The sequence below is a fragment of the Trichosurus vulpecula genome, chromosome 6, assembly GCF_011100635.1.
Source record: "Trichosurus vulpecula isolate mTriVul1 chromosome 6, mTriVul1.pri, whole genome shotgun sequence".
NCBI lineage: Eukaryota > Metazoa > Chordata > Mammalia > Diprotodontia > Phalangeridae > Trichosurus > Trichosurus vulpecula.
In genome coordinates this window covers 155,872,826-155,897,164 of record NC_050578.1, presented here as the reverse complement: position 1 = coordinate 155,897,164, position 24,339 = coordinate 155,872,826, and the positions used below count along the sequence as shown (strand labels likewise).

The 24,339-nt window shown below is 38.4% G+C and overlaps 1 protein-coding gene across 2 annotated transcripts in view; it reads left to right on the top strand.

Annotated features, from left to right (window-relative positions):
- KIT (KIT proto-oncogene, receptor tyrosine kinase) overlaps positions 1-24,339 on the top strand; it is a 102,606-nt gene that overhangs the window by 47,539 nt on the left and 30,728 nt on the right. For both annotated transcript variants that reach the window (XM_036764368.1, XM_036764366.1), the window contains exons 3-7: positions 2,222-2,503; positions 4,959-5,095; positions 9,054-9,216; positions 14,220-14,409; positions 15,794-15,909. In XM_036764368.1, the coding sequence (XP_036620263.1) occupies positions 2,222-2,503; positions 4,959-5,095; positions 9,054-9,216; positions 14,220-14,409; positions 15,794-15,909 (888 nt within the window). The remainder of the gene's footprint in view (positions 1-2,221; positions 2,504-4,958; positions 5,096-9,053; positions 9,217-14,219; positions 14,410-15,793; positions 15,910-24,339) is intronic.

Sequence of the window (24,339 nt, the reverse complement as noted above, 5' to 3'; positions counted from 1 at the left end):
GTATTCCTCCTCAGGTCAAATCTGATGAGAGCAAGATTCACTCATTCCCCCTCACCTGCCTTCTCTTCTTTTTCTACAGAACTGCTTTTTCTTGCCACTTTTATGCAAGATAATTTACCCCATTCTATCTCTTCCTTTCTCCCTCTCTCAATATATTCCTCTCTCATCCCTTAATTTGATTTTATTTCTTTTAGATCTTCATCTTCAACTCACCCTGTGCTCTCTCTCTCTCTATGTATATATGCACATACATATATACACACATACACCCACATGTATACATATATATAGATACAAATATATATATATATATATATATATATATATATATATATATATATATATATATGCATATTCCCTTCAGCTACCCTAATACTGAGGTCTCATGAATCATACACATCATCTTTCCATGTAGGAATGTAAACAAAACAGTTCAACTTTAGTAAGTCCCTTGCAATTTCTTTTTCTTGATTACCTTTTCATGCTTCTCTTTCCTCCCCTCTTTTCTAACAAATGATACTCTTGCCCATCTCTTGTGGGCAAAGAAATTGTGGCTTACTTTCTCATGATTCATTCCATTGGTCATAATTCTTCTCCACAACTTGACTAGTGTATAAATTAATTCAATGTGAAGTTATACATGGTAGTTATATGAGATTCCATGCCGTCTTGGGGAGGGAGGGGAGAAAATCTGGAACTCAAAATTATGTAGAACCGTGTGTGGTAAACTAAAAATAAAGAAATAAATTTAAAAAAAAAAGAAATTGTGGCTTAGGACTCATATGCTTTTTTTTGGAAGTGCAGAATTTCAGTATTTTCTCTGAATTGGTCTAATGGTTTGAGATAGGAATAAAGAGGGTGAAACTGTAGACTTCCCAAGCAGGAAGCTCTGGAAGATTGAGAAGCTGAAGGAGATGGTCAGACAATGATGAGAATGTTCTAGAAAAGTCCTCCCTTTCTCATGAGACCACAACTCCTCCTCACCCCTTCTTTCCTGCAAGTATGAGAGAGGTACATTTTCTTTTTTTTCTTTTTATCCCCCTCCCCCGTAATAGTATTTTAGTTTTCCAATTACATGTAAAGATAGTTTTCACCATTCACTTTTATAAGATTTCGAGTTCCATGTTTTTTTCTCCCTCCCCTCACTCTCCTTTTCCCTCCCCAAGACGCGAGCAATCTGACATAGGCAATACATGGACAATCATATTAACCCTATTTCCACATTAGTCACGTTGTGAAAGAAGAATCAGAACAAAAGGGGAAAACCACAAGAAAGAAGAACGATAAAAAAGAGAAAATAGTATACTTTGATCTGCATTCAGACTCAGACTCCACAGTTCTTTGTCTGGATGTGGATAGTGTTTTCCATCATGAGTCTTTTGGATTTGTCTTAGATCATTGTATCACTGAGAAGAGCTTAGTAATTTACAGTTGATCATCATACAATATTGCTGTTACTATGTATAGTGTTCTATTTCTGCTCCCCTCACTCAGCATCAGTTCATGTAAGTCTTCCTAGGTTTCTCTGAAATCCACCTGCTCATCATTTCTCATAGCACAATAGTATTCCATTACATTCATACACCACAACTTGTTCATCCATTCCCCAGTGGATGGGCATCCCCACAATTTCCAATTCTTCGGCACCACAAAAAGAACTGCTATAAATATTTTTGTACATGTGAGTCCTTTCCCCTTTTTTATGATCTTTTGGGATACAGACCTAGAAGTGGTATTGCTGGATCGAAGGGTATGTATACACAGTTTTATAGCCCTTTGGGCAGAGTTCTAAATTGCTGAGAGAGGTCCCTTTTCAAGAAAAGCAAAGGAAAGAAGCCATCAACATCTACTCTACAGAGAAAAAGCATAGAGAGAAATGTAAAATGGACGGTGATACAATGGAAAATTTCACATATATGTGTCCATTTTTCTAAAACCTTGGTTTTGGGGTTACAGTAGAATGGAAACTGAGTAAATCATTCTATTTTCTGCTGCTTGAAAAATAAAGATGCATGATGAATAGGACTTGGAGGTAGTAACACACGTGTTCAAATGCTGTTTCTGATGCTTATTATCTGTGTGATTCTGGGCAAACCACTAAACCGCAGTTTGCTTATCTATAAAATGAGAGGTTTGGACTGAATGGCCCTTATAGCAGCTAAGTTACAATTTATCCTTGCAATCCTTTTGAGTTCTTTTTTCATCTCTCTCGATTTTACAGATCCCAAAATTCTTTTCCTTTTGGATCGTCTTCTCTATGGGAACGAAGGCAGTGATGCTTTAGTCAATTGTCCTGTGACAGACCCAGAGGTCACCAATTTTACCTTGAGATTATGTGATGGAAAGCCGCTTCCCAAGGACCTGACACTTATTCCTGATATACAGAAAGGCATCACTATTAAAAATGTGAAGAGAAGTCACAACAAGATCTGCTTCCAATGTTCTGCCTACCAAGATGGACAGTTGAAGCTCTCTGACAGGATGACCCTGAAAGTGAGGCCAGGTAAATGAAACCCTCTTAAACTTGGCAGCTGGAGAATGGGCCACCTTATTAAAAATGACCAGGTTTAGTCTGATAAATCAGGCAGTTGGCCATCAGCCAAGGGATTCACTAACTCTGACTGCCATCATCTTCCTCACCCCCTAGCTTCTGCCTGGTTCCCCTCTTGGTCTCTTTTCTTCATGTTTTCTATAGATGGACTTGACTGTGTGGGGTATCTTTTATGCACCAAAGCTTCATTATATTAAGAAATGGTCTTCACTTATAAATGAAGCACATTGGATTGTTTTATTTCCACTATTTGAAAAGGGGGGAAAAAGGTTAACACAGAAATATAGTTATGACCCACTTCATTGAGGTGAAATGGTTTATCAGCATTCAGTACTGTCTCCCGCCAAGAGTCTTTTGGCCTTGTATAATATCACATGGTCCTAGTCTATAGAGGGGAAATTCAGTGGAGTGTATGGTTTCAGGCAGGAGTGGTGTCATAGCATCAGACATTCTTTTGAGCTGTAAGATAGCTCAAGAGTTTACTCAACTCCAAGGTTCCCCTAAATATTTAATATTAGACTGGTGAAAATTCAGAAATAGTGATGTATTCAGCAGACAATTTGGAGGTTGGATTTGTTTTGCCTTTATTTAGGAATATCATTACTTAAGTGCTTTTCAAGGGTTGGTGGGAGGTATGGTGGTACTTACTGGTGGGAGAGGAGAGGACCTGGAATGAGAGGTCCTGAGTTGACTCCCAGTTAACTGATCAGTTAACATTAACCGACCTGATCATAGATAACAATTACTGTTCAACCCCCCTCTCCCCCTCCATGAGGAAAATGAGTCCCAAGGGAGTTAAAGAGATCTGTCCAAGATTTCATAGGTAGCAGCAGGGGTAGAACCTTGGGCAAGTCATTAGCCTTTCTGTGGCTCTGTTAACTTTTTTTGTGAAATGAGTCTAGTAATACTTAGCTACCTACCTCGTGGTATCGTTGTGAAGAAAGTGTTTTTTATAAACCTTAAAAGTGCTGTACAAATGTGAGCCGTTCCTCACGGTTTACTTCATGTGAATGCTTCCTTCACTGTGGTCCAGTGGTAAAAGCTTCGATTTTGGAATCAATCTAAGAACCTGGGTTCAGATTCCATCTCTTACTACCTATGTAATCTTGAGTAAGTAAATTACTTAATCGTTTTGTTCCTCGGTTTTCTCATCTGTAAAATGAAAGGGTTTGACTAGATGGCCCTGAGATCCTTTCCATCTTTCTGCAATTAAAATCCGATGTTCTTCTCAACTCCCCCACCCCACACCCAAAAAAAAAAAACCAAAATAAATTTTAAAAGGCCACAACTCATTTCATGGCCAACCCTTTGAGTGAAGACCTTTTCTTAATTCAGCTAGGCTGTTCCCCAGACAGGAAAGTATGAACTATTTGGCTTGATCCAAAATCTGCCAGGCTGTATGCCCCCCGGCACAGAGCCTTTGAAAACCCAGGCTCTCTACCATTTCATGATGAGACATCAGAGGATCACTTTAGTGGAGGTTTATATTTATCATTACATCGTTAAAATCTGTTTAATCAGCAATAGGGGAGGAATTTATAGTGGAATTAAATGGGCCGGGATTTTACATTTTATTTATTTAAGCAATCAGTCTAGCTTTTAAACATGTTCAAGCTTATGAAGAAATTTTAGAATTTTGTTGTATTTGATTTGTTGGGTGGAATCAGGGTTTATAAAGCAGGATAACTTGAAGGAAGTGAACCCATCCAGATGATGAGGGGGAGGACGTGGGGGCATGAGTGGGCACAAATGAATTATATCTTTTTAAAAAACCAACAAAATTCTATAGAGATGCCTTACAGCACCACTGGAATCCAGTGTATACCACCTGAAAAGCACTTTTTTATGGGATAAAAAGTTAAAAGCAAGAGGTGCACAAAATGGCACTCCTGCTTGGAGGTATGGGTCCTGCCTTAAGAATTGTTTCAGTCACTTATAGTCAGAAAGGGGCAAAGCATTGTTCTTAGAAGTCATGTGGAGAAAAGGGACATCTTTTATTTGATTAAAAGAGCTTAATCATGCCCTGGCTGTGGACTTGGAGTACCAGAATAGTTATCTGGGGCTAAAGATTAGGTCTTTCCCAAACTTGAGTTGGCTCCTAATCATGTTTTTCAAAGAGTATTTCCAGGTGCATTCCTAAAGTTCGTTTCCTTTCAAATCAATAATAATGAAATTATTTGACATAATATTTTCACTGTTAAAATCTAAAGGAAAGACTTGAGATGAACAGGAGACAAAGCTCTAACCTGATCTAACTTTACCACCACTAAGTGGTGGTAAAAATTAAAGTGGATATGTGTTGTCCTTTGGTTTAGTAAATATAGTATGTTAAAATGGTAGGATTTTATGGGAAGAGTCGACCCTTCCCCTGAGATTGCTGATTGAAACATGTACCCTTTTCTTGCAGCCCCGCAGAGCGTGCCAGAAGTCAGCTTGCTCCAAACCAACTACCTTCTCAGGGAGGGAGAGACCTTTCAGGCCACATGTATGATTAAAGATGTGGCCAGCTCGGTGGTGTCCATGTGGATAAAGGACAACAACAGGGTACATTCGTGGTTGTATTTGTCTTCTGGGCTGTCTTGGTTTCTGTTTAAGGAGAATATATATGTATATTTTTAACGTAGAGGCTTTTGCCCCAAATATGGGTTTCTTCCTGTTCATTCTTTTTGCTTCTAAAAGTAACTCTAAAAGATGAGGTATTCTTTCTGTCTGCCTACAAGTTTTCAGCCGATTAGGCAAAGTAAATGGAACAGAACTTTGAAGTTATTTTGTTAAGTTGAACATCACTCCACTTATTGTATTACCTTCCAAAGAAGAGCAGTTTATGTTTATAAAGCAGCAAACATGGCATCCTCCGATATGGTGTTTTTGTTTTGTTTGTATTTTTAAGCAACTTTGGGAGTGAAAACAACGTCAAGGGTATCATGCCTTCCCTTTGAATGAAGTTGATGTGAGATTTATGGGGGAAATGATTAAAGTACAAATGACTCATTACTTTGACATTATGATTAGCAATATGCAGATTTACTGCTCATCCCATTTGTATTTTTATTATTAAAGTGATTAGAAGAGCTATACTAAATTTCCTCTTCCATAGTTAAACAGTTTTCCTGCAATTCCCCTATGTAAGGAATGGCCTATCCATTAAGAACCAACTGGCATTCAGTTGCCAAATATTCCTTAGTAATTTTGCTTGAGGTTTTCCTGCTGTTTAACTGGGTACTTAGTACCAAAACACTACTAACTAACCTTTTAGTTGACTTAATCCCTGGTAATAAAATGGTTGGTCACCTTTCTAGGAATCTTTCCCCATACCTAGGTCTTTTTTTAGGTGACACATTAGCACCAACTCATCGTATCTGAACATAGTTCCTTCATTAAAATCTCCTTTGTCTTTAATAAATACTGTCTTGAAATTCTTCCTATAAGAATCTTCTTAGTAGTTTTGAGCATAGTGTCATAGCTACAGCTTTTAGCTGTTGAAATTAATTCTGTTCATGGCCCAGGTAAGCATTCTAAGAAATTAAAAGGGAAAGGTGGGATGGGGTGGGGGGGGGAGGGAGGGAGAGGGAGTAGAGAGTAAACTCCCTCTCTATCTCCCTTCCCCCTCCTCATGCCCTATGTGCCATAGGGTGTTTCATGCTTGTTTTAAGAACTCTTTACCAGACAGGTAACCATGGTGATTAACACAATACAAAGTCATTATAATGGTATTCATGTAGACTTGTAATGATACCTTGCTAAATGAAGCCTGCTATTGACTAAGATGATGGTGTGAACCATGGCCTATGCTACTGGTTTGAATTAGCAGGGGAAGCAAGTTTAGTTCCCATATCATATAATTTAATAAAGCAAAAGCATATATATGGATTGTCTACTAATCTTACAGAATACAATCCCATATTAATTGGCTTTCTATAATCCCTTGCTTCAGCTGGGAAAGATTGAAATTATATGTGTATTTTAGCCTTTGTGTATAGAGAAAATTAGCCATTTTGAGATGTTCAAATCAAATTGCCTCGGGCAAATTTGTTCTGAATGCTGTTTCCCCAGAGCCCCACATGCCATTCCCAATTAATCCACTGGTGCTGGTTGATAAGCACTTAGCTGTGGGAGCTCTTTGGGGAAATCCCAATCTGCAGCAGCAAAGGTTAAGGAAAAACTGAATCATATGCAAACAGTATGTGACTTGCAGATGGAACTTCTGGCTTTGTGCCAGGGTCACCTATAAATCATTTATTGGCTTCATTTTGCTTAATTGTGGCTCCTTAATTGAGAGTGACCACATTTAGGAATAATCTTAGCATTCTTTTATTTTTATAGTTTTCTCTATAGGAAAGATTTTTCTTGTTGACTTTACAGGTTTTCTTTTTTAATATAAAATATACTTTATAAACTTCATAAACAATTCGATTGGATTTAAAGTTGAATGTTCTCTCTTTTTTAACCAAAGTCTTAGGCATCATTTACAACTCATTAAATCCTGATGAGTTCTAACCCTGGAAAACCACATTGTTTATTCTCATTTGTCCTCAAAATTACTTTTGACTGGGCCCTTAACAATGATGCTTAGGTCTGGTAATAATTTTTACATCATCTATGGAGAGGAATTATTTCTTTCTAGCCATGACTCCTTGAATATCCCTGAATGACTTAAATTCCCTATCATTGAAATGGATGGGCCTGCTTGTTGTAGGAAGTAGAAACTAGATATCGGAAGGCAGCCCTAGAGTTGAGTCTGTTCTCTGCTCGGTGACATTAACTCAGCCACAGGAAATGTCTGTCAGACACTGAACTGGATAAAGGGTAATGTGAAAATGTCACTTGACCTTACTATCTCTGCCTGCAAACCTTGTTTTTAAGGCCCCAATTCTCAGTAGTCGGGTTCTGCCAGCGATTTAAACTAGACCCCTTGATAGGGCAAAAGCTGATTGCACAGAATCATGGAGCTAGAAGGATACCTTTGAATTCATCTAACCCCACTCGCTCATTTGACAGATAAGAAAGTGAGGCCCACACAAGGGAAAGTGACTTGTATGTGGTCGAATGGTAGTTAGTGGTGGGACAAGTGTCTCTTGATTTGGAAAAACTATACTAACCATTCTTAGTTCTTTTATTTGTGGCTGCACTGATCTTTTCTTGATATGACTCGTAATTAAATTTTGGGTGTTCTCAAGTAGTTTAATTTCTTCTGCTGGAAAAAGCATCGTAGCTGGCTTCAATTTTTTTTTTTAAATGAAGAACCTTCCCAATGCCTGCCCATCAGGCAAAGATAAAAGACAGGATAGCATCACCTGTGAGGTAATTTTGCTGCTAATTCTCCTTAGCCACCTTTTTCAGCTAATTTGGGATACTGCCTCACCAGGTCTGGTTGGTATATCTCAGCATAATAAAAAAATCCACATTTCTATATTGCTTCAAAGTTGACAGAGTATTTTTCTCATAACAGTCCCAAATAAACAGTGTACTAGAAAATATTGCTACTTTTTATTGAGGCAGAGAGATTGTGAGTGTGTGTGTGTGTGTGTGCGTGTGTGAGAGAGAGAGAGAGAGAGAGTGTGTGTGTGTGTGTGTGTGTGTGTGTGTGAGAGAGAGAGAGAGAAAGAGAGAGAGAGAGTGTGTGTGTGTGTGTGAGAGAGAGAGAGAGAGAGAGAAAGGTTAAGCTATGGCTGCCTGGCCAGTAAGTGTCTGAGGTAGGAGTTAAATTCAGGTCTCCTGACTCCCAGGTCCAGCACACTTTCACTGGAATCATGGGTCTTCCTTCAACTTTGAGCAATATTCTGCTGAACAAGACCTAGAGTTATTAGTTGTTCCAGAGCAGATGCAGACATTGCTTATTGTGAAGGTGTTGAAAACCCAGCAGAATGCCTTCATAGCATTCTCTTACTTTCATTTGGATGTGCCATTCTTCTTGTCCCATGTAATTTAGAGGCCATAGCATTCTCTTACTTCTATTTGGATGTGCCATTCTTCTCATCCCATATAATTCAGAGGCTTTACCAGCCTTAACCTATCAACCAGGTGATTAATAAGAGTTTGTTAAGCTATGCTTCAGGCATCTGTGCTACACACCACTAGGTGCTTCACAGTACAAAGATATATTGCCCTCAAGGAGTGTACATTCTGTTGCAGAAGATGGATATACATATGTTTTATATTCTAAAGAGGATTGACTCACTATCATAAAGGATATAAATTTGGTCTTTGTAGTATTTGGAGTTTTGGATTCCATATTTATTTGTAAGAAATGTATTCATATGCATTTTCTTTTCTCTCCTCTATAATGACATACTTTCAATATGGTATTGTAACATGAAGAGAGGTTCCAGTGACAGATTTGTCATGATGCCTTATTATTCCTTCTTAAGCAATGTAGGACATGAATATTAATATGATCGAGTTAATTGCTGCTATTTTTAATTTATCTAAGAAAGATTTTGCATCTCTTTTAGATGTTAATCTTTGATTTTTTTTTCTTCTTTCTTCCTTCTCTAACCCACAGATTAGCACACATACTCAAAGCAGGCATTCTGGTGATTATGCTTATGAACGTCAAGACATATTAACAATCAGTCCAGTGAGAGTTAATGATTCTGGAGTTTTCACATGTTTTGCCAATAATACTTTTGGACCTGCAAACGTTACAGCAACCTTAAAAGTAGTAGGTAAATATCTCATATGGGAAAATATATACATACATATATATGTGTATATATATATAAATTATTGTTTATGGTTGGAGATGAAATTGGGAGGTTGGCACTTTATTTCCCTTAAGTAAAATTTAATGTTGAGCTTTTTCTTTGAAATAGACCATTGTGGGCATGCCATATTTTTGTAACCTCTTTATACTGGAACACAGAGGCCAAAACTATACCAATTAAAATTTTCTAAAAGGGTGCATAAAGACATAAATAAGGTTGTTTCAGTTGAGACCTGTGGGTTGTGCGGGAGGTTTTGGTTTTTTCCTCATAAGAGTCTCAACCAAGTTTGCCAATATAAAATTACATTTCCAATTTAGAAAAATCTTGTGCTTCTTTTGTGACTCTACCTCAGAAAAATGGAGATAATTCATCTATTGCAAAACCTAATGCTAGTGTCCTGGGACAGTCATTGACTCTTTCTGTTCCCCTACCCTCATTATAGTCAACAAGTGTTTATTAAATGCAGTACATGTTTAACTGGAAGATTGTGGTTGTAGCTTGCCTCCTGAACCCCCAGGAGGACTTTGATACTTTGAAGACCAGAATTGGTTGAGAAAACATAATTGGAAAATATTTAAGAAAATAAATAAAAATACAGTTGAACACAGATAATGTTAATATGTGGTTTTCTAAATGAATGTGTGGCTCACAGGGATCCTCATGTACACTTTCTATTTGTCTTTGACATCACTGTGGTAGACTAATCTTTCTGGGAGTCCTACTGAGTTTGAAAAGGTAGAGGAATAATTGAAACTAAGCATCCCAAACTGGACCGAGGCAGAGGGCTAGGGTCAGGTGGAATCTGAACCAGTGATTTCATCAGTATGGAGTGAAGACGGATAGTGAAGACTGCAGACGGATAGCACAGTTCTAATTTGCATTTGAGTGCTTTTCCTAGGACACCAAGAGGTTAAGTGATTTAACCACAGTCACGCTGCTAGTATACTTCAGAGGAAGGACTTCCTGACAAAGATCTAGCCCTCCATTCGCTAAACCACTCTGCCTCTTAATGGTATTGTCTATACAGTATCTTTATATTTTCTCTTTGACCTTTTAATATCAATCTCTAGGACAGTGGTTGGGTTTACATGGCCATTCTCTACCATATAGAATGTAAACTGTAACTAATAATTTAATTAAACATTTAATTTGGAAGTTGATTGGAAATGCTATGTAGATGTAAGTTAACAATGTTGTTGGTACAGTGAAACACCCCTCATCTTTAGTTTGGCCTAGGCAATTGTAGGGTTTGTTGTTCATTCTTTTCAGTTGTGTTCTTTGTGACCCCATTTGGGATTTTCTTAGCAGAGATCCTGGAGTGGTTTTGCTATTTCCTTCTCCAGCTCATTTTGCAGATGAGGAAACTGAGGCAAACAGGGTTAAGTGACTTGCCCAGGGCCACACAGCTAGTGTCTGAGGCTGGATTTGAACTCAGGTCTTCCTGATTCCAGGCCTTGCACTCCATCCTGTGAGTCACCTAGCTGCCCCAGGATGAATTTAGAGACCTAAATAAAGGGATAAATTTAAATACTTCTTAGCCTCTGAGAAAATAAGTTAGGTGGTGAGATTGGCTTCCCATCTTAACTCACTTTGTCGTGAACTCATTCAGCTCTCATTTACTCTGTGCTCTGTGGGGGAAAGAGAGTAGGCTTGGGGAATAAGGAAATACAGGTTTTAGCTCCTCTCTGCCACTAACTAGCTATGTGACTTGGCAATTAGTCTCTGGATCTCAGTTTACTCTTCCATGAAACAAGGTGGTTGGATTCTCTTTAAGATTCCCTTCTAACTGACTGAGATCTCCTTTTGGCTCTGTGATAAATACTCAGATCCTTTGCTCAAATGCCCTCTTCCCATCCCCTTCCTCCCTCAAGCTAGATATATTGTTTGATCACCCCACCGATGTTCTGTCCTTCTTAGGTTCTAGACTCGTAAGTTACACCTATTTCCTTTGATAGGAAGGCCATTGGAAAACCAGCCACTGCTTCTGAGAGGGAGAAAATGAGGAGCAAAATTCAGTTTAAAATTGGTATTCCCAGTTACTCCTTCTCCCCTCTGTCTTCTCTACAGGCTTTAGCTGCCATCATTTTTATGATTTTTGCGTTGGGTGAGGTGTTAGACCAGTCAAAGCCACTGTATGAATGTTTGCAGGTAACTCCAATATTCTGGTACCAGGTGAATGATGTTAACTTGGTTTGATGAAATAGTTGGGCATAATTTGACTCAATGAGAAAGGTCCAGAGTTTAAAATAGCAGGAACCCCTTCCCACTCCCCCTTCACACAGACCACCCCCCCCCCCCACACCCAAAAAAAGTCCAAACTTTTCTCTGTCATAATCAGTATCAGAGACAACAAGGAATAGTGGAAAGACATCTTTCCTTGGAGCCGAGAAGACTCATGTTCAACTCCACCAGTGGAAAAAGGCCACAAGGTCTTGGGCTTAATCAGTCCGCCGGGGTTCTAGGTAATTCTTTAAGACTATAAGTTGCAGAGAAACTAGCAACCAATATTGATAGAGGGGATTTCCTCTTCTGTGACGTTTTCTATACCACTGAAATCATAGGTCCATGCAATCAGTCTTGTTTCAGAATCCTTCCCAGAATCTCACGGTGTGCCATCCTTCATCAATGCGGGCAGCACAGCCTAAAGCCCTTTGTGGAGAATGGCAGCAACCCAATGGATGTGGTGTTGGGTTTCATTCTGTTTTCACTTTTAAGTTTGTTCAATAAATGTTTTCTATGGCAGTGTTAGAGGTTTGTGGCACACTCTAATTCAATTGCTGTTTTATAATTTGGCATCTTTTTCAATGTCATAATGGAAAATACTTCAGATTGAACATAGAAGAGATACTTTGCTAACAATTATGGTGCCAGAATACAGAGACAGGAGACTATTTTGGCCCCAAATGTGATTGCAAGCCCTTTTATTAATTTGAATAGAAGGCCATGCTTTTTAAATATTAAACTCCATAAGTGCTAATTAGCTAAGTTGATTAGGGAGCATGTTGGTATGATATCAGCCTCAGAAAGCAATTAGTAAAACTGTTCTAAGCGCATCTTGGTATGTAATCGGATTTTTTCCCCCTAATCCATTCATCTGTTTCCAAGAATACAGTGATGCATAACTGGAAGTGCATACAGCTTTGAAACCTGACCCCGGTTTTGTATGTTTTATGGGTGGTTTTTGGTGGGGTGTGGTTGGCCAAAGGGAGCTCAGGAAAGAGGGAGGAAAGCCATTGATCAATTCCTTAGCATGGGTATGAAAATGGTATCAACCAGTTCCTAATGCAGAGATCCCAGGTGTGTATCTTTATGACAGCAGCCCATAAGCAATCATGTAATTCTGTTAATATTTTCATTTCCATGGTCAGAAATGTAGTGTGTTCTCCTGGACCAAAAAAAAAAATTATACTGAGTATGTGAAAGAAGATAGCAGGGGAAAAAACCGCAGGGGATTTAAGATAAGGCTGTTACATAGAGAACCTGAGAGAAATCTTTTAGATGCAAATATTTTTGGCAAACACTTCTGGACATTTTGCCAAACAGTACTTTGAGTTATGAGCCTGAGAACCTGAGGATTTCTCCATTTTCAAGAGAGTATTGTTACTTTAGAAATTAACCTAAATTAATTTAGGAATTCATTTTCCAGTAGTTGACCAGAATGTTTTCAATTACTTTGTAGTTTCCACTGTGGTTTATGATGGAAATTGGGAAGTAAAGGGAAATATATAGGTGATTTATTAGGAGCTGGCCCTTCCTAAGTCAATTCGTGTTCTTCTTATAAGGTCTAAATAGTACAGTAGACAGAGTTTTTTAGATCTTTTTTAAAAAAATATTCTTTAATCTCTACGAAATTGATATGGGTGAAGGAGTAGGCTATTTCCGATGGAACTTTGCTCTTTATAACATCACCTTTATTTCCCAGTACATGAGAGAGCCATCCTATGGTATAAAAAATAAAAAAATAAGCAAGGAGAGAGGAAAGCAGTTCACCAACAAATTTAATTTCTTTAATGGGATAAAGCTAATGAAGATTTTTAAACAAATTCATTTTAAGACTAACTCCTAGAAGTACATATTTATTGAGCTTCACATCACAAAGAACTGACCATCCCTAGATAAAGAATACTACTTGAAGAATGGGAAGTACAGACTTAAGTTCTCTGGACTCCATTTCTAAATTGATTTTTGTTATATTAACATCGAATGTTGTGCATAGTAAGCAAATTTCAAATACAGTAAGATAGCCTTTTATTTTTTCTTCTTGCTACGTATTTGACAACTCTTGGCTCAGAAAAAGTATTTGGAAATTTTTAAAATGCTTGACTATGGAACTGTAAGCCTAGTCACTATTTTTCCAAATGTATACATTATCTTTAACAGGATAGTTAAACAATTTCCATGTCCCTATCAAAACTCTTCTCCCCCCGCCCCCTCCCACCCTTTTCTGTGTATTTCTCTAGACTTTGGTGGTGGAATCTCTACTTCCATAGTCATAATTGGTGTTCTCTATTGTAATTTTGGCTCTTTCCCCAGTCAATCTCAGGTAACTCACCTGTTTATCTTGGCAGTCCAAAGGTAATGTAGTTTTCTTGGTCTTAAGGAATGAAGAAAGCTCCTTTGTGAAGTATGTACCTTTATAAAATTTTGTATTAATAGTTATGGGTTTGTGTCTTTTCTCCTTATTAGATTGTAAACTCCTTGAGTACAGGAATTGTGTTCTAATGAAACTTAGTCTATCACCCCCTCTGTATACCAAGCATCTTATACAGTAGCTTGTTCAAAATAGACGTTTATTAATTATTTGATGAATGAATGAAGTGGCAAAAGACTTCATTTTCATGCTGAATTTCACTGGGGGCTTGAATTAATCTATATGGAATGAGAATTTTGTCTGATGAATGGAGGCTTTGGGAAATGTCATTTTTAACTTTTTTTCCCTTGATTCTTTTCTCTGTCATCATTAGAAAAAGGATTCATTAACATTTTTCCCAAGATGAATACCACAATTTTTATAAATGATGGAGAAAACATAGACTTAGTGGTCGAATATGAAGCATTTCCCAAACCCGAACATCTTCAGTGGATATATATGAATGGGACAGTGACTGACAAATGGGATGATTATACCAAGCCAGGGAGTGAGAGCACCATCAGGTAAGGCAAATATGGCAGACCTGATACTTGGGATCTGAAACATTTGGGGCAAATCTTGGAATATACTTTGTTCTTTGGTTCTTCCAGGTGTGTGTCTGTATCTATAATATAACAAAACTTTTGTTCAGTTATGCAGAGATGTTTAAGCAAGGCACAGTCCTTTCGTTCAAAGAGGTTTACTCTCTAGTTGGGGATGTGACTGGAGTAGGGGCAGCTAACAGGTACACAGGTATCTTATTCTCTTTGTCTCATTAAGTGTCCTAAGAGAAATTGAGAATTCTTGAGGGAATGGGGCCTTTTAGCCAACTGAGCTTTCTCTTTAGCTTACGGTAAAGCAGAAGACCCTCTCTGTTAAACTGTTGAAACTTCTTTTCAGAAAAGGCTAGCATATTTTTCTGTATTTGTAAGTAGTTTTTCATGAGCAATGCTTCAAATTTTGACAACTATGAAAATGGATGAGACCTCAAAGACCGTGGGGTTCTGCTCTGAATTTTGAAAGTAGAGTACATTGGGTTGAATGTTGACTTGACTTCAAAGTAAAGCCTGGAAGCTGTGTGTACATACTTTTGCTTAAAACACACACACACACACACACACACACACACACACATATACACACACACATACACACACACACACCTCTAATAATCCCCACTATATATTTTTTCTTCTTCCTCCTAAGAGAAGGACACAGGAAAAAATAATTAGGAGAAGGCAACAGAGTTCTGAGTAAATGACTCATTATCAATAATGTGTACACAGTCATGTGCATCAGCATAATTTTAGGGAATAGAATTTTCGTAAATCAGTTTTTTTCCCCATTGTCTTACATTATCATCTTGGGCTGTACCTTCTTCCTGCTTGATCAAAATTCCAATGGGTAGTGGTTTGTAATACTTTAATTAAATTATAAACAGACACTTTAGGATAGCAAAAAAAAAACCTTTTATTTTAGGTATCAAGTCAACTGCCTACTTTGTTAGTTGAATTACATGTGTTTGTTTATATATATATACATATATATATTGCCTATAATTTAGGAAATCAGTTGCTATCACTTTTATGTACTTTGTTTCCCCTACATTTATGGTTTTAGAAATTTATTCTAGCCATGCCCACAAAAATTTGATTTACCTATGAGATACAAAATTGGCTTTTTCCAAGATTTTGTTTGGTTTCAAGATCGGAAGTGTAAAATACTAAATGATGTTAAAATCTTAAATGAGGTTGGAATTCATGATCCCAAGCCCTAGACTGATGTAATTTCCGAGTAGGAAGGTCGCTAAACACTTGGAGTATTTTCTCCAACTGATTAAAATGGCATATTTCCAATTGGAGATGATGAAAAATGCATGATTCCAATTTATTTTTATTTTCTTTGTAGGTATATAAGTGAACTTCACCTTAACAGACTAAAGGGAACTGAAGGAGGCCCTTATACCTTTTCAGTGTCTAATTCAGATGTCAGCACTTCTGTAACATTTAAAGTTTATGTAAAGAGTAAGTAAAACTTAATGGTTCTTTGTAATTTTTTTCTAAGTGACTTGTGTCTATAACAGGTGAAGAATAGAAGGTGCTCTGCTCTGTAAATATGTTTTATGGTAATTGTGATCTTATTACTGGATGACCTTGGAGGTATTCCTCCCAGTCAGTTTGCTTTTTTTAAAAAATTTATTTAACATATTTAGTTTTCAGCATTGATTTTCACAGAAGTTTGATTTACAAATTTTCTCCCCATTTCTACCCTCCCGCCCTCTCCAAGATGGTGTATATTCTGGTTGCCCCATTCCCCAGTCAGCCCTCCCATCTGTCACCCCACTCCCCTCTCATCCGCCTTTCCCTTCTTCTCTTGTAGAGCAAGATAAATTTCTATGCCCTATTGCCTGTGTATCTTATTTCCTAGTTACATGCAAAAAAATTTTTGTGGTGTTGTTGTTTTTGAACATCTGTTTTTAAAACTTTGAGTTCCAAATTCTCTCCCCTCTTCCCTCCCCACCCACCCTCCCTAAGACGGCAAGAAATTCAACAGAGGCCACATGCGTATCATTATGTAAAACCCTTCCACAATATTCATGTTGTGAAAGATTAACTATGTTTTGCTCCTTCCTAACCTATCCCCCTTTATCCAATTTTGTCCCTTGACCCTGACCCTTTTCAAAAGTGTTTGTTTTTGATTACCTCCTCCCCCCATCTGCCCTCCCTTCTATCATCCCCCCTTTTTTATCTTCTTCCTTCTTCTTTCCTGTGGGGTAAGATACCCAATTGAGTGTGTATAGTATTCCCTCCTCAGGTCAAATCTGATGAGAGCAAGATTAACTCATTCCCCCTCACCTGCCCCCTCTTCCCTTCCTACAGAACCACTTTTTCTTGCCACTTTTATTCGAGGTAATTTACCCCATTCTATCTCTCCCTTTCTCCCTCTCTCAATATATTCCTCTCTTATCCCTTAAATTGATTTTATTTTTTTAGATATCGTCCCTTCATATTAACTCACCCTGTGCCCTTTGTGTGTGTGTGTGTGTATCTATGTGTGTATATATGTAGGTGTATATATGTAGGTGTATATATATACACACACACACACACATATACACACATACATAGACACACACATATGTATACATATATATGCATATTTCTTTCAGCTACTATGATATTGAGGTCTCATGAATCATACACATCATCTTTCTATGTAGGAATGTAAACAAAACAGTTCAACTTTAGTAAGTCCCTTATGATTTCTCTTTTGCCTTTTCATGCTTCTCTTGATTCTTGTGTTTGAAAGTCAAATTTTCTATTCAGCTCTGGTCTTTTCACTGAGAAAGCTTGAAAGTCCTCTATTTTATTGAAAATCCATATTTTGCCTTGGAGCATGGTACTCAGTTTTGCTGGGTAGGTGATTCTTGGTTTTAATTAGCTCCATTGACCTCTGGAATATCGTATTCCAAGCCCTTCAGTCCCTTAATGTGGAAGCTGCCAGATCCTGTGTTATCCTGATTGTTTTTGCACAATATTGAAATTGTTTCTTTCAGGCTGCTTGCAGTATTTTCTCCTTGACCTGGGAGCTCTGGAATTTGGCGACAATGTTCCTAGGAGTTTTCTTTTTGGGATCTATTTGAGGAGGCGATCGGTGGATTCTTTCAATTTCTATTTTGCCCTGTGGCTCTAGAATATCAGGGCAGTTCTCCTTGATAATTTCTTGAAAGATGATATCTAGGCTGTTTTTTTTTGATCATAGCTTTCAGGTAGTCCAATAATTTTTAAATTTATCTCTCGTGGATCTGTTTTCTAGGTCAGTGGTTTTTCCAATGATATATTTCACATTGTCTTCCATTTTTTCATTCCTTTGCTTCTGTTTTATAATATCTTGATTTCTCATCAAGTCACTAGCTTCCACTTGCTCCAATCTCTTTTTTAAGGTAATATTTTCTTCAGTGGTCTTTTGGACCTCCTTTTCCATTTGGCTAATTCTGCCTTTCAAGGCATTCTTCTCCTCATTGTCTTTTTGGAGCTCCTTTGCCATTTGAGTTAGTCTATTTTTTAAGGTGTTGTTTTCTTAAATATTTTTTAAGTATTTTTTTGGGTCTCCTTTAGCAAGTTTTTCGTGGTTTTCTTGCATCATTCTCATTTCTCTTCCCAATTTTTCCTCTACTTCTCTAACTTGCTTTTCCAACTCCTTTTTGAGCTCTTCCATGGCCTGAGACCAGTTCATGTTTTTCTTGGAGGCTTTTGGTGTAGGCTCTTGCACGTTGTTGACTTCTTCAGGCCGTATGTTTTGGTCTTCTTTGTCACCAAAGAAAGATTCCAAAGTCTGAGACTGAATCTGGGTGTGTTTTCACTGCCTGGCCATGTTCCCAGCCAACTTACTTGACCCTTGAGTTTTTCGTCGGGGTATGACTGCTTGTAGAGCAAAGAGTACTTTGTTCCAAGCTTGAGGGGATGTGCTGTTGATTTCAGAGCTATTTCTATATAGTCAGCTCTGCCACCCCAGCACTCCTCCTTCCTCAAGAACCACCAACCCAGACCTGACGCAAATCTTCAGCAGGCTCTGCACTCCTGCTCTGATCTGCCACTTAATTCCTCCCACCAACTGGACCTGGGGCCGGAAGTAACTAACTGCAGCTGTAGTTTTGTAGCTGCACCTCCCCCGCTGCCCCTGGGTTGATGACCGAACCTCAAACTCTGTCCCCCACAGCTTTTCCCACTAACCTTCTCTGTTGTCTTTGGTGTTTGTGGGCTGAGAAGTCTGGTAACTACTGCAGCTCAGTGATTCAGGGAGCTAGGGCCCGTTCTGCCCGGCTCCTGGAATGGCTGGTCCTGCTGCCTCCCACGCTGAGCTCCGCTCCCCTCTACTCCATGCGTGATAGACCTCATCCAGCAACCATCCAGGCTGTCCTGGGCTGGATCCCTGCTTCCCTCTGCTGTTTTGTGGGTTCTGCAGTTCTAGAATTTGTTCAGAGCCATTTTTTATAGGTTTTTGGAGGGATGTGGTGGGGAGCTCATGCAAGTCCCTGCTTTCCAGCTGCCATCTTATTTTTTCCCCTTTTCTTAAGATACTTTTAGGTGTGGTAGAAATTAAAAAAAAAATTTAAAGAAATTTTATGTATTTGTTATTTACAATGGAAATTCAGAGGTTGCAAAAGAAGTTGTAATGTAATTTCTTTGCCCTTTAAACAGTATCTTTTTCAGTGTGAACAGTCTGATATGCATCAATATGGTAAATGGTGTTTACCATATTGAAGGAGGGCTGGCCTTGGGGTTGTTCAGTCAGGACTTGGTTCATTTTCTGCCTCTGCATAACTGACAGTGTGACCCTGGGCAAGTCACTTTACCTCTTGATGTCTTTGACCACTTTGAGGGACAGTAATTCACTCAGGGATAGAGAGAGTTTCTGTGGTTGGAGTTCTCTGCCATGATTAGCACAGAGTACACATACGTAAACCTAGCCAAGAAATCTAAAAAGTAGGCTTTATCCTTGAAAGCACAAGTTGTATGTGTGTGAAAGCTTTGATTTTGGCTGCAAAACCTATGTCTGTTTGGGGTTTTATGACCTCACTTCAGTATTTGGGAAGATTGGTATCATTATGGGTCCTTCTTCCACCAGAGGTGACTTTGGCTTCTTCACATCTCCAGTGGTGGTTTTCAAAACCATATTACCAACAAAAGTAAATGAAATAACCTTGATATTCAGTGGCCTCCCTCATCATAAACATTAGGGTGAGGTATAAAATTAAGAGCTGACTGCCAAAGGTGTCGGCTGCTATGATGGAAGAGATCCAGCCCAGAATCCAGGATGGAGAGGGAATCCTGGTGGACTTCGTAGATTCATCCAAGCACTTCTCTGTGTTCATGACATTGTTTCAGCTGACTCAGAGGAACAGAAGGTATTGGTAACCACTCAAAACAGCTTGGCCTACCCATCCTGGAAAGATATGCGGATGAAAGATATCTGTAGCTCAGATTATCACATGTACTTGGATGGACAGCTCACAATGCTTATTCATTCATCAGCCTCCCTTCCTGGGACAGACAATACAAATGGACCTCAAGCTGGCCCCCCAAAATAAACAGACTAGATTGCCTTTAGGAAACTGAAAGACTCCCACAATTGATTCAGCATTTTTTCAAGAGACAGAGGCCCATCCCCATCTCCTTCATGCCAAAACTCTTCTGGTGTTGCTATAGGGATGTAAGATGTGGAGCTCGACAGTCCTCTAAGAATTGGAAATGGATGTTACGGAGTAGGAAATGACAAGGCTTATAGTGGATGTTGGTTGACTACAACCTAAAACCAGTGAGGAACTTGCAAGAGCAAGAATAAAAGATGTCATCAGGGGAAGTAGAAGTAGAAAAGAGGTTGGTCACATAGAAAGAGCAAGGGCTGGCAGGTGGATGTCCAAGTGCTCCCCTGGTGCCACCGCAGTGTTGGGAGAAAACAAGGATCCCTGGAACATTGAATTCACACTATGGTGGAATTATGGGAGGATGTGTTCGCTGTGCAATCTATGTTGTTAGAAGGAATTTCCAAATTGTAGAGATTGGAGATCCATTTGAGTAAAGCCTGAATAGATTTAGTGACAGATACAGAGAAATATGTGACAACGGTTTTCACCAGTTTCTTAATGGGTTGCCTTCACAAAGGTCTTTTAGAAGCCATTAGTTTGGAACTTGGAACATATTGGAATAGTCATAATCCTCATTTTTTGTGATTCACTTTTCTCATAACAACCTTGTAAGATGGGGAATTGTCCCCATTTCACAGAAGAGGAAAATGGCTTGTAGAGGTTAAAAGTTGCTGCTTCACTAACTCATCTTAGCATTGAGAACCTTGTGGTCTAGGCGACAGGAGATCCTTCTTAGGAGAGACTCAGGGAAGAAAGGGAAGGGGGTGGTCTCAGGTGCAATGGTAAGGAAGCCAGGGGGAGAGTGCCTGCACGGGTGAGCTGGTCCTGGTGACTCCTTCAATGGGACTGTATAGAGTTGGGGAGTGCCTATAGATAGAATATCTGTAGTCCTGTTATCTCAAAAACTGCTCTCTTAAAACCAAAGCAAATCTTTTGTAGCAGGTGGACATGGATGGCTCTCAGAGCCTCTTTCATTGTTTTCTCCCTCATGTCTTTTTGGGTCAATCTCTCTTCCATCCATAACTTGGAGATAGATTTCCTTTCAAAGTGGCAGCCCCTTTGTTTGACTCTTCTTCCCCCACCATCCCACCTCCCCCCGCCAAGTGTGGACAGAGAAACTTAGTCTTTTCTGGATTCCAGCCCATTAATTTTCTGATTCAGATTTGAGAACAACACTGAAGCTGACTTGAGGCATTGTCCAGAGCTGTAGTATTCAAGAGCTTTTAGAGGTAGCATTATTGTAGGAAATTGAGAACTTTCTCCATTTTGGAAGGTTTCCCAGTTCTTTACAAATTGTGTAAAGTGTTGTGTTTTTTTTTTTAATTGGAAAGTTATTTTTACTTGAGTTAAGGACATTGCATTAGGGATAAGGTTTTTTTTTTTAAAGCTTCAAACAGTTTTGTCCATTCTCTCATGCTTTTCATCTATGAATTTATTAATCAAGAAGAAGAATTGTCGTTCTATTGTGTGATTTGAGTACAAATAAGCCCAGTTAATAATCATATCACTTTAGAGGGCTGGAAACACGATCATATTTAAGCTTGACATCTCATTTTTATTCATGAAGAAACTGATTCTCAGAGAGGGTAAGTCACTTGACCAGAGTCCTAGGGATGAGGGGAAAAAAGGTGTTGACATTAAAACAAATGATATAAGTAAGCTAAATTAAAATTATTTAGATCTTGGTCTTTTTTTTTAAAATTCACTTTAATTCCCAAATAGCTCCCTGTACCTTTCCCCACTTCTTCAGAGAGCCATTGCCTTGTAGAAAAAAATAAGAAAGAGAAAAAGGAGTTTGACAAAACTAATCAATACATCAACCAACTGTGACAGTATGTGCCACATTCCACACCTCTAGTCTTCCATCTCTGAAAAGAAGGGAGGGAAATGCATGGTGGCCAACCTTGGCTGTCATAATTGTAGCGTTGCTAGTTTTAGGCTTTCTTTTGTTGGTAGTGTTCAGTCCCAGTTGTGTTGGTATAGATATTGTATGTGTCCTTTTTGCTCTGCTTGTTTCACTTTGAAGTGTTTCATATAAGACTTCTTTTTTTCCTCTCTACCAAACTTCCTTTACCCATTCCCCAATTGATCAGCATCTCCTTGTTTTCCATTTGTTCCTTAAAACAAAAGAAAGCCTGAAACTGGTAACACTGTCATTATAATAGCCAAGGTTGGCCATGATGCATTCACCTCCCGTCTTTGCTACTCTAAAAAGAGAAGCCACCTTTTTAAATGATAATGATTAAGTGGCACAATTTATATTGAACTCCCAAACTCCTAATATTTCTCATTTAGTGCATATTCATGTGGATAGATTTACCTCTAAAGAAATCTAGTGAAAGTATAATTTGGACTGACTGATATTTGGATTCAACAAAATCCAGTTTATGTTTGGGAAGCCATTTATAAGTCTGGCTACTGATCATTGAGGAATCTTAAAAAAAAAATCTCTTATTAGCTTTAAATGAAATCCCTTTTCTTTGGACTTTTGTTTGCTCATTTATAAAGTGAGCAGATTTCACTAGATGGACCCTGTTGTTCCAAATCCAGGCTCTAGACTTTGAATTTGCTTCGTTGTCATTAGCACACTCTGGAAGCCCTCCAGCCAAGGTTTGATTTATAAGTCTTTGTTAGTTAATTGACAGGATTCAGATCCAGCTGTCCCTTGACTCCAAGACCCTACTATTTTGAACTATAACGATACCTTTCAAAATAGCTTCTCAAAAAGCACTCTAAGACTTGAAATGCATATTTTCATTTGTTCCCAGTTCTTGAGGGACCTGGGCATCACACTATTAGAATGGCATGCCCAGTGTTGCATAGCTTAATAATGCTCTGAGGTCTCGGGTCTTTTCTTGACTCTTAAGTTCAGTGGCTATTTTTACTACACTGTGCTACTTCAATTAGTGGATAGTATCTAGGAGCTGCTGTGACATGGAAAAAAAAATCATCATCTTTTAGACTCGGCTAATAAGCCAGATTGTCCTAAGCTGATGCTCAGAAGCTGTCTATGAGCTGAAGTCTTTCTAATTTGGTAGATCCTGTCAAGGACTTGTGTCCCACTGGCATCACTTGGGGTTACCGGTAGTTTCAGAATAAGGGCCAATAAGCTTATAAAAAGTGGGCTCTAACGTGATTTCTTCCCAGGTATTGCTCTTGAACGATTTTATTCTTTTTGTATCCCTTTTTACAGGCAGGGGAAAAGTGATACTTAGGTGAACTAATGCATTCTCCAAGATTCTCAGGGTAGCTTGTGGTATACCCAGATGAAAGACTTATGGTCTGATTTGCCTCTATAGAAAAGCAAATTCTAGCTCTTTAAATATAGAATGTATACAACGTAATTTTGATCTAGTACCGAGAATAGAATGAAAGGCTCATTTCTGCCCTTTTCTTAACTTGATCAGTTACAATGTTTTAATGCCACCTCCATAAACAATTTTAGCATTTATCTTTACTCATTTGTAATCATTTATATTTTTAATCATTTATAGACTTTCTGAAAACTAAAATATGATTAAATATTTGAAATTTCAGTGACCATTCCCTTACAGAATGTTCAACCTCCTTAAAATAGGGGTTCTCAACAATTTTTGTGCCGTGGGTCTCTATTGACTGTCTGGCGAAGCCTATGGAACCTTTCTCAGAATAACATTTTCAGATAATTATAGGAAATGCTAAATTTCTTTTTAAAATTCTTTTAATTTTTATTTTTTAATTAAATTTTTTATTTTTAGTTTACAACACTTAGTTTTACATGTTCTTGAGTTTCAAATTTTCTTCCCTTCCTTCTCTTCCCTCCTCTCCCTCCTCTCCCCCAAGACGGTATGCAGTCCAATATGGATTCTACATAAGCCTTTGCGGAAGTGCTAAATTTCAGTCAGAGTTTAGCGAACATAAAGCTATAATATTTTTCCATCCAAATTCATGGACCCCTTTAATCTATACATGAAGCCTAGGGTAAGAACCCCTGCTAAAGAAGAATCCTATAAAAGAAGACCTTGTAGTAAGGTCTAATGAAAAGATCCCTTAGGATTCAGAAATCTAACGTCCTTGTCTTTGTTCTGGCACTTATGAGCTCTCTTTGACCTTAGTTGAGTTACAACCTTTCTTGAGCTTTGGCTTCTGCCATAAAATTGGGGTAGTAACACTTACAATACCTACTTCACAAGGTCACAGCAAAGAAAGCGTTTCCTAACTCTTAAGGCCTATAAAAATGTGAGCTCTCATTTATTAAAGACATAGAACTTTGGAAGTGATACTTTTAGTCTCTCTACCTGATGCCACTTTGAAGTCACAGTTCACC